The 11524-nt window shown below is 33.0% G+C and overlaps 1 protein-coding gene across 1 annotated transcript in view; it reads right to left on the bottom strand.

Annotated features, from left to right (window-relative positions):
• Positions 3046-11524, bottom strand: part of LOC107647372 (NADP-dependent malic enzyme-like) — a 15304-nt gene continuing 6825 nt past the window's right edge. Inside the window, exons 2-7 of the mRNA XM_021108280.1 lie at positions 7707-7902; positions 7144-7227; positions 6970-7068; positions 6672-6719; positions 6489-6567; positions 3046-3181 (exon numbers count right to left, since the gene is read on the bottom strand). Of these exons, the coding sequence (XP_020963939.1) occupies positions 6508-6567; positions 6672-6719; positions 6970-7068; positions 7144-7227; positions 7707-7902 (487 nt within the window). The 3' untranslated portion in view covers positions 3046-3181; positions 6489-6507. The remainder of the gene's footprint in view (positions 3182-6488; positions 6568-6671; positions 6720-6969; positions 7069-7143; positions 7228-7706; positions 7903-11524) is intronic.

The raw sequence follows: 11524 nt of genomic DNA, 5'->3' as shown, positions 1-11524 counted from the left end.
TTCGAATTAAGATCTTCATATAAGTTCGATTCGACACCCTATCGAAATAAAAAACAAAATTGAGTGAAACAGTATTATATTAATTTAAATGTACACAAAATTAAGACATTATGAAAATATAAATATAGCAAGTTTCTATATCTGTTCTCTCGTGTATTATTCATAGATAATTAGATATAAATGGGTGCAAGTAAAATTAAAATAGTTTAATTACTCTATTAGTTCCTATAATTTCGTGAAATTTTCAATTATGTTCTTATATTTTTTTTTCTTTTAATTTGGTCCTTGCACCAAATTGTTTTTTCAGTTGAATTCCTACACTTTTTTTTCTTTTATTTGAGTCCTTGCACTAATTTTTTTTTAGTTTAGTCCCTATATAATTAAGCCAATTACTACCAAGAGGAACCTAATTGAAAAAAGAATTTGGTACAAAGACCCAATTAAAAGGAAAAAAAGTATAGGAATCTAATTGAAAATTTCGCAAAACTATAAGAACCAACAGAATAATTAAACCAATTAAAATTGATATTATTGGGTCATAGCATAGCTAAAGTTGCAATTTGACAATTATACTATACTATTAGGTTGATGACGGAGATATGACGAAAGAGAAGCCAAGGGAAGGGGTTCCACCACATGAAAATGGTGGGGCTTGGCATGTTGAGTAATTTGAATGATTGGTTATACTTAGTTTAATCATAGTCCCATACAAGCATATGATGATTGGCTTGCCTTGTTTTATGACCATATCATATCATATCAAATCATAGAAGAGAAAGAGAAGAGAGGTCCCCGAAGTCGCATCCGAAAAGTTTAATTACAATAACGTGTCATGCCGCATTCACGACACTGCTCATTAATCCCGTTGTTGACTTGTAAGAGGATCTTAGCCTCTAAGCTCATGCCATCATGCATCATGAGAAACCCTGCCTGCGCTACCTACCAAAATAATGTTAAAACACTTAGAAGTATTCCTAATTTTTTTTCCCACACAGAAGATGTATTTCATTGAAACAGTAGACATGCGACACTTAACAGATAACAGAAATATTTAAATTTTAAGTTTTAAAAAATTGATAATTTTAATGTTAAACTAAAATTAAGAAGTCTAATATTTGATTTCAATAAATCCTAAGTGATTAAAACTGAGACTGATCTGAGTCTTTTTTTAATTTGTTGATCTACACATAAAGTGTAATAATACTACAGCAAAAATTATTTTTAATGATAAGTTTTTAGTAATAATAACATAATGGTAAGAGTAAAGTATCGTTTTTATCCCCAACTTTTGGAGTAAATTCTATTTGTGTCCCTAACGTTTAAATCGTCCTATTTGTATCCTTAACGTTTATAAAAGTGATTCAATGTTATCCTACTATCAATTATACTAACAAATCAGATTATATTTTTCAATTATTCTCACTTGAATGTATTTATTCTCAATTAGGTCTCACTTGGATGTGTTCGATTTTAATATTATACCCACTATTTGTGTTTAGATTCAATTATGTCCCTAGAAAAGTGAATTATGTAAATGTTGTAGGAATTATTTTCAACTTTTGATGAGCTATTTTTCGGAGTGGATCATCGATTCTATCACAGACATTTGTATTATAACTTCAAGAAGAGATTTTCAAAACTCAAACTAAAGCGCTCATGATGTGTAATTAACGGCAGGATAACATTGAATCACTTTTACAAACGTTAGAGATACAAATAGGACGATATAAACGTTAGGGACACAAATAGGATTTACCCCAAACGTTGGGGACAAAAAGAATACCTTACTCTAATGGTAATTATATATTGTTTGTGGCTATTAAAAAAAGTTTTTATCAATAATTATATAATTACCGCTAAAATTTTTTAATGATAAAGCATAAGACGGCTAATATCTAATTGCCGATAAATATATTAGCGGCTATTTTTATTACCGCTAAAAATAAAATAAATAGCTATTAAAAATAATTTTTCTAGTAGTGAACATGGTGAGATATCCTTTCTTCTTCTGCAACTAAATCTAAATCCTTTCCTAATCTGAAAATTTCATGTTCAAAAATCAACTTTTGATGGATCATTCTCTCATATCTGAGCAACTTGCACCAACATACTTATACTACCCATAAAAAAGAGGAAACAAAACATTACAAATAAAGAGAAAGCACACCACAAGGGGTTATTGAAGATAAAAAAAAAACTAACAAGAAAGCAAGATGGTGAAGCAGAAATGAAACAGGAGAAAAAAACGAAAGAGATAGCGCAAAACGAAAATGGAAAAAAGAAGATGATGGAAGAAGTAAAGGTGGGAAATAAAAGAAAGGTACTATGGGAGAGAACAAGAGAATCACAGGGGGAAATGGAGAGAAGAAAGACAGAGAGGAGGGCATAGAGGGGAAGAGGGTGGAGGAGAAAGATGGTAGGAAGGGAAGAGGGAGAGTCATTGCTGTCTTGCAAGATTGATGGTAGCAACAATCCTTCTACTACAAGAAATTACCGAAATAACGATGGATTCTGGTGGTCCTTAAAACTTTAGTTGCTAATTAGAAAAAAGCGGCCAACTTCGGTCGCTAACCATTATCAACCGATTTTTGAACAAGGTCACCAAGCCTTCACCAAAGAGTATCGGTCGTTAAATCGGTCGCTAAAATAATCAATTGCTAAATGGTGCCCAAATTTTCCATCGTTAAATTGGTCGCCAATGCCTGATTTGAAAATCTAAAATCGGTCGCTAATTCCTAAACTAAAAATCTAAATCGGTCACTAAATCGGTCGTTGTTCCTAATTTTATAATTATAAATTTTTACTAATTTTATGTTTACCACTATTAAAACTTAATTTTCATAAATAATTATATTTCTACAAAATATAAAAAGAACCAAGCATATATTAATTTATCAAATAAATACCAAAACATTCACAATGCCTACATAGAAATATAGAATTTAAAATACTAAAAATTTCTAAATACATCATATTTATGATCCACAATCTAGACTAAAATATGATAAAAATAATTCATGAATAACATAACTATGCTATATTCAATATCTACTTAGACCAAGCAACTGTATCTATCTCAGCTTGTACACTTTGGTATAACTCGAGCATCTTTCAAGGGCACCACGTCAAAAATTGGTATGCTTTTTACTTTCCTCCCTCATTCTCTCTAATGAATCAAGAGCTGCAAGAAGGAAATATTCAGAATAAAACTGATACAGTTCGGTTGCAAATTAATAACAAATTTAACACACAACATTTTCATACATAAAAAATCTTAGCTAGCATGAAAAATTTTCAGCAAAGGAAATAAATTCTTCTACCCCTTTTGTAAATTCACTAGTTAAATACAGAAGAGGAAGAATTAGTACTTTTCAGTTCCATAGATACCAATCTACATTCTCAATATATCATCTTTCTGAAACTAACTTAACCAAGCATAAGGCAACATTCAAATGCAAATGGATTCATAAGTAAACAAAGAATTATTATTAAACAATAAGAAAAAAATGCAATAGGGAGAATAAGTTTTTACTTGTTCAGTTCAAGTTACAATGTGACCCTTTTTCTTAGTTAATTTTTTTGCAAATATTGTATTTTACAATGGCCACTGCAAGACTCTGCCAATTGCACTCTTCATCTTCTTCTTCTTCTCTATGCCATGTATCTCTTGTATGTGGTAGAGTTTCATGCAGAGCACTTCGGTCTGGGTTCATCTTTTAGTTTCAACATCTTCACCGGACAAAACAATATTCCAGATTGAAAATTCTAGTGTCATAGCTTGCCTAAGAGCTAAAAGATTACTCTTTTTTCCGCTGCTTTTTTTTTTATTTGATTTTATTTTCATATATTCAATTTTGATTTTTCTCAATAGGCCACTTTTCCAAGACTACTTTTTTTTTAAATAATATATTTGTGGGCTTTCAGATTTCATTCTTGCTTCTTGTTTGCTTCAGTTGGTGGTTGATGTTAATTCTCGCTTGTTTTTTTATAATATTGATAAGCATTATATTGAATGTGAGAGTTTTACAATTCAATGAATTTATACTTTTCATACTAATATATAGTGATTGGACTTAAATCAAACGTGTTCTAAGAAACACTAACTCTATGAATAAATGTATTCAATCACAGTTACCTTTGACTTTAATTTTTCTTTTTAATTTTCATACAGTGCAGAAGTGGCCTATGAAATTGTAAATGCCGCTCCTCAATTGGCACACCACTGTGAAGCCTAGGTGAAGCCCACTTCACTAGGTACTGCTCAAATAAGAAATACGTAAAATAATAAAAGGCAAAAGGAGAAAATAAAATTAAATGCAAGTCACTCTCTTGATGAACGATTACCTATTAGGTTAAAAAATATAACAATATATATTAACATAATAGTAAAACTAATATTCTAAAATACTATAATATTATAACAATGAAAAGTATATTAAATATTTAAAAACAATATAAAAATAAACTGAAAGACAATAGACAATAGTGGTTCAACTAATAAATAGATAATGGAAGGTTAAAATTTTTTTCCAAAAAGTGGTAAAGCTTGGTAATATTTTCAAGTGACTGAGTTTTATAGAGATGCTAGACAAAAAAAGCTAGGCTATTAATTCTAGTGAAATGACGAATAAACATTAACATGTTACATACTTTCTATGAAGAAAATTTGTTCATCTTGTCATGAATCAACAAGAAATTACACAAGGTGACCTATTGACATAGAAAAATTTGTCATATACGACAGGTGAGTTTTGAATAGCGACCAGAGTGTAGTTCATGTTCTCTAAACTATAATTACATAAATTTAAACTTGAAAAATGAAGGCAGATCCTATGATGTGCATTCCCCATTTCAGTATCACAAACTTAACGACCCCAGCATGCTTAGTACCATCTTGTTTCGGGAAAACAAATTTCCTAACAATTCTATCACCTAAAGCAGCTCCAGCCATGATGATGCTCAGTATTACAACAATAGAAACTTGTAAAACCACTATGAGAAATATTTTATGACAAAGAATGTAACATATCACTAATTAACTGTTATTACTGGAATCAGAATGCAGTGTTTTATTGATTAGTTAGAATTATAGTAAAGATATTTAAGAGACCTTTCAACTCTCATAACATTCCCAATTACTCAAATGACTATATACTCTTCCCTCTACCCTATCTCATCTGTTTATACTAATCAAGTGATGAGTAGCACTTACTAATGAAAACTAATTTGTATGCTAATGAATCTCTAAAATAGACAATTCATGCCAAGTCATATAGGATGAGGGAGGAATTCATAATATTTGTGATAACTAGCAAAGATGGTCCAACATTCAGCAGGCATTATGCAGCATGGAGGATCGACCTTTATTAACCCACATTGCTGCTGATCCATAATGTGAATGCAAGTGCCATTAGGCTAACCTTGTGGTTCAACTGAGGAAAGAAGGCGACAAAAGTAGAATGAGAAAGTTGGTTGAAGAGTATGGCTAAGATCAAGAAGGAGGAAAGAATTGGAGATTTGGGAAAAAGGAAGAGGATGTCAAAGAACGAAAGTAATGTTGTGGCTTCCATGTAGTATGTACAAGAAAAATACCATTGGTGACTCAATAATTTGACATAGTTTTACTAAATGTAGGAATCAAAATGGTGATATTTAAACAATAAGAGATTAGCAGCTAAAAAAATTAGAGAGGAACCAAAATTATACCATAGTTGATACTTCCAGAAGGGCACTAGACCCCTGATGAAGCAAAGAAGCATCTAAGATTCTGAAATTAAAGCTTTCCAAAAGGACAGAATTAAAAACCAGATCGAAGAGCCCTAATAAAAAGTTGCACTAGGACCATAAAATTATAAGAATACTTCAAGGTTTCTCCTAGCAGAACAACAAAAAAGAGAGAGTAGAGCAAAGAAGCAATGGCCCCAAGGAGCAAGAGAGTAGAATAATATTACAGCTATTACAGCTAGGATTTACCTCCAATTTTTCAATTTGTTACCAAGGAGTTTAAATTCAGATCACAATGCTTCAAGCTCATCTATTACAGCTATTAATCTCTGTTATTAAAAAATAACATGCAAGACACAAAATCACTAAATACCAAATACATAAATTACTAAATTAAAACAAAGCTAATGTGTGAGGAGAGAATAAAAAACAGACAAGAAGCTTCAAGATTCTGCTATGTGTAGAGAGAGATCTCAATCTTCTATTATTGCCACTAACTAAACTAACTTCTAGATAAATATGGATCTAACTAACAAAGAGATATATTACAAATTTAAGCTTCATAATAACTCGGTATATTCAAGGTTTTTTTGCAGAAGAAAAAAGAACCAGAAAACTATCGTAAGTCATTTTTGCAGGCTCGTATGTTCTTCTAGTGAGAAAATCTACTTAGCATATTTCTGTGGTTAGAGATGATTCCAAAATAGATATGGTGAAAAAATCCTAACAGAATGGATTGGAATTTGGATTAGGGAATAGAGTACCTGCTTGAACAAATTTGGATTAGGGAATAGAGTCGACAAGCCAAATCTTCTTGCAGGTTTCTTCCACTGGAGCTTTTGTCTGTCCAATAAGATAGTGTTCAAAAATATATACATATGTATATAAATTTCATAAAATAAAATGTCACGAAAAATGAAGAATATAACTCTATCAATTTTTTTTACCTGTTTTGATATCTCACGTGCTATCAACTCTGCAATACCAGTTCCAGCCTTCATCAACCAAAAGATTAAAGTAAGAAAGGAACATTGATATCATTTCATTTTATTTCATAGACATTGTATATTCAAGCATTCTCATAAAGTTATATATTTCTAAGGTAAAATGAATAGAGCCTCAAGAAAAGGTATAAAAGGTTTTTACACTGATAATAATACATACTAAATCTTTTTTTCCCTTCTGAAATAGTAACATGACTTTGTGAAATAGAAATAATGAAACAAATTTCTCCAAGACACTAACCTCTCTAGCACCCAAAAGTAAGAAGGTATGGTCAGCTAAGGATCCCCTAACTAATTTTAAGGAAGCAAGCAATCCTTCTAATACCATAGATGTTGTACCCTGAAAATAAACCAAAGAAGATTAGTCATTATGTAACCTTAAATTAGAATAAGCAACTGTATTAACATTTGCTACCTGAATATCATCATTGAAAACAAGATGAGATGAACTGTATTTTTCAAGCAAATCGAATGCATTATGATTCGCGAAGTCTTCAAACTGAAGAAGAACGAGGAAAATCAGGAAAACATTTGAAAAAAATATAGAGATTGGAGTGTTGAATCTGATATACCAACAGTCATTGAACTTTTCGATCGAAGATTCAAGAATTGGAATGCAAACCATACAATGCTTGATTTAATTCTAAAATCTAAAGCATTTTTCAGAGGCCAATGTCTTAATTAATAGATTTAAACCCTAAATTATGAATTCAGTGAGAAGAAACTTATCCAATCGTGAAAACACAGGGTTGATGTTTAGACATTAGAATAGCGAAATCGAAACCCTAAAACACTGACGACAAGACTTATCAAAAGCGTTTTTTGTCCATCTCTGCCTTTTCCTTCTTAGCTTGCTGCTTCTGTTTCTCCGACCTCTCTCTCTCCCGTTTTTGCACACATAAAAGATCAACAGAATTGGGCTTTGAAGAAGGAGAAAGAGAAAGGGAAAGGGAAAGGAAAAGAGAAGGGGAGAGATACCTTGATGTAGACGTTCTCTTTGGCCTGCTCCTCTTCACTGAGAACTCTACCTTTGTCACTGTAGAAGCGAGAGAAAGCAAGCGAGATGTTGAGTCCAGAAGACAACGGCGATGGCACCGAAACTGGAGAAGACGACGATGACAGCTGCGAGTCTAGAAGATGATGGCGATGGCATCGAAATTGGAGAATACGAGGACTGTTAAGGGGGAGAAGTGTAGCTCAGTAACTGTTTGAGAAGGTGAGAATGGTGACTAGTGAGGGTGAGTTAGGGTTAGTGAGGGTAGAGTAATTTAGTAAATATTTTAAATTAGCGACCGATTTACCGACTGATTAGTTATAATATTATTATACCGCGGTCGCTAAATTGGTCACTATCTTAATTATTAGCAACTGATTTAGTGACCATCAGCTTAGCGACCGAGTTAGCGACCAATCTTTTTCAGCTTATTTTTCTATTAGTTGCAAAATCGGTAGCTAAATTAAAAAATAGCGCCCGATTTTGTGACCAACACTCTCAAGCATTACTTCTTCATTTCAGTTGCTAATTCGGTCGCTAAATTAAAAAATAGTGACCGATTTTAGCAAGCAACTTTATGTTACTTGTATAAAAACCTTATCGGTCGTTAAATTGGTCACTATTAGTGACCAATTACTTTGGTCACTAAAATTTGTCGCTGATTGTAATTTAGCGACCGATTTAGTGACTACCGTTTTTCTGGTCCTTAAAATCTTATATCGGTTGTTAAATCCGTCGCTATTAGTAACTAATTTTTTCGGTCACTAAAATCGGTCACTATTCTAAAACTTTATTGTAGTGTATGTTCAAGCAACCAAAGAATTTACATCAGCCCCAGTGAAAGAATGCTTCGAAACTATGAAGGTGGAGAATTTTTCTCCAAATTATTTTACTTTGGATATATATACCCGTAACTTAAGTTAATAGATATTAACATGTTTATTAAATATGTGAAATAATAATAAATATATGTAATAGTAATAAATATATGATCTGTCCCGTATAAAATTCATTAACTGAATATTACCCGGAACAAGTTCAATTTTAAAAATGATATCTTCAAAGTATAATCCTTTCCTATCTATTTTTTCCACGTGACCCAGGAGACATATAACTCAGAAGAGACCCATTCAAACAAACCGATAAGAATTTAAAGTGTAACTAAATAAAAGCATCACCCACCAACGTGGCTAATAAATCAAAAATTGATTATACTTGAAGAATGATCAATAATGCTACTTCTCCATCTATAACCGAGTCATGAAAGTACGATAAGGCATAACCAGAGAACACATTGATACTACGAGTGATTAGGTTTTGTTAACACTGATACTACTTCACCCCATTCTTTTTGTTTCCATTCTCTTTTTAGCAGAAATCGGACCATGACCAACGTACAACTTCTTCCTCCATCGACAGCAGAGGAACTGTTACCCATGGTTGTTGCGTTATAGGCAAAAAAAAAAAAAATCAGAGGATGGTCGAGCAGTTGGTCCAGCACAATGGTAATGCCAATGTCAATAATAATGGTAAATTGAATAGACCCTGAGTTTTCAAATGCCCATGAACTTCACTCTTCCCACACCCCTGAAGCTTTATGATGGACTTGGGACCCGAACATGCATGTCACAAAATTTCATTCAATGATGTTATTGGATGGTCTTTCATACCCTATCTTATGTCATTCATTTTCGAGCTTTTTAGATGGTGCTGTTTTACTTTGGATTTTCTCTTTGTCTCCAAATTCTATTTCTACCTTTCAAGAGTTTGCCAACCTTTTCACGAACAACTGTCTAATTAAGATATATGTCCATGATTCTGATACTTGAGTGCGATCAAACAACTAAACAAGGTCAATATGAAAGCCTTCGAAACTACATGGCGAGGTTCAACAAAATAGAAATGGAGATCTCTGACCTCAATCCTAAAGTCCACTTTCATGTTCTTAAGAGTGGTCTTTGTCTTGAAAAGTTTCAAGAGGCCGTTGCTATTGCCAAGCCGAAGACATTGGCCAAATTCTGCAAAAAAGATGGTCAACAAAATGGAAATAAAAGAGCTCTGACAAGCTTGATGGGAGGGAGAAACAAAGCCCGAACAGATTGCAAAGGAATATTTTGTTCTTGAATGTCGTTGTCATGGAAGCCCTTACCACGTCTTGAGAGATAGATCATCTTGTCTCTAAGTCTTTTAGGCCTCATTTTCTTGAAGTAATTGTAAGGATAATAGTTGCTTAGTGGATTCTGGCTTGGAAGAATAATCAGATTTGGAGGCTCAAATCTTGAAGGTGGATTTCTCCAATCAAGATGATAAGAATCATTACAAGAAACTCGACAAAAATTGTTGTATTTACTAGCGGATTTACCAAAAAAAATTCACGGTAAATTTATTACCATCAGATTTACCAACAGATAACTTCAAGCGATAATAAACTCACTAGTAATGAGTTATCGACGAATCTTTTAGTCTACTGCAAATTACCAATAGCGGTTTTCATCTCATAATTTGCAAATTTCTGAGATCCGTCACCAATAAACGAGGTTTCAAAAGTTTATTATTATCGGATTTTTTCACAGTAAATTGGACGGTAATATGTTATTTATAAATTAATTAATTCATACCGGCAGATTTTCCAACGGTAATCATTATTTGTTTTTAATTTTTAAAATGGCTATACAGAATTGTAACCTAATACATCGTAATTAATATGTCAAAAATTAATATTCAAATCCGAATTGATGAAAATCAAATATTATTTTTCATTAAAATAGTCAACTACAATGTAAAATGACAAATATAGAGAAGAAAAAGCTAAATAGATAAACGACAATACTGTCAAACAAAGCAAAACAAAACCCTAATGACTATAGGTCCTAATAATCATCATCAGCATCGTCCCCCTGGTCTCACGGCAGCGATGGTCTAGGTGGTATTGTCAATGCCTGTATTAGTGTTGTATAGAGGATGAGGAGCCCCTCCAGCAGCAGTGTTGCCCCTAGGGCGCATCTATTCTTAGTAGATGGTCATCTGCTACTGCATCCACTGGATCTGCTCTAACTCCTACCTGAGCTCCTGCCTCAGGGACTCTGTCCCTGCATCTCTAGCATTCCTCTTTGCCATATGTGCAAGGAGCTCATTATGCTTCTCCTCAGCCAGATGCAGCTGTTGACCCTGATCCTAAAGGCTCTGGGTCAAGCTATGAACTTGCTCATGTAAATCAACGTCCTGGGAATCTACAGGGCTAGTGGTTGAGGTGGACGAAGCCCTTAAGGTGGAAGTACGAAGGTTGCTGACGAAGAATGATCCCAGCCTGTAACATTGTTCTTCTACAGCGTGGATGCGGTTTGGCGCCACATCGTATCAAGATTGACTACGGAAGCAGATGAATTATTGACGTCCTCCCTATTCTGCTGAGATTGCTGGATCGATGCCTCCAAATTCTACGTGGATAATTACTAACACATGACATGCAATTGTTAGGACGGCAACTATATATAGTCAACATTAATTGAAAATGATTATATGTTATGAAATAAATTAGAACGATTACTTACATAATAATCGTCAAATAGTTGATAGCAAATCTCTCCTTATTTTCCTTCATCTTATGAGTGTATTTGAAGACTTCGCCATTGTCACCTCATGATCCGACGACTTAGAATGCACATACTTAATGAATAGGTTAAATCAAGTGACAATTAATTTAAAAATCAAAGATAAAATAAACTTAATATATTAAAATAAGTTATATACCATTCTGGCCTTTTTCTTCATAAAAATTCCTGAACAAAAATAGATACCTCAC

This window comes from Arachis ipaensis, chromosome B01, assembly GCF_000816755.2.
Source record: "Arachis ipaensis cultivar K30076 chromosome B01, Araip1.1, whole genome shotgun sequence".
NCBI lineage: Eukaryota > Viridiplantae > Streptophyta > Magnoliopsida > Fabales > Fabaceae > Arachis > Arachis ipaensis.
Note: the sequence above shows the minus strand (reverse complement) of the source record. Positions and strands in the feature narration are given on the sequence as shown.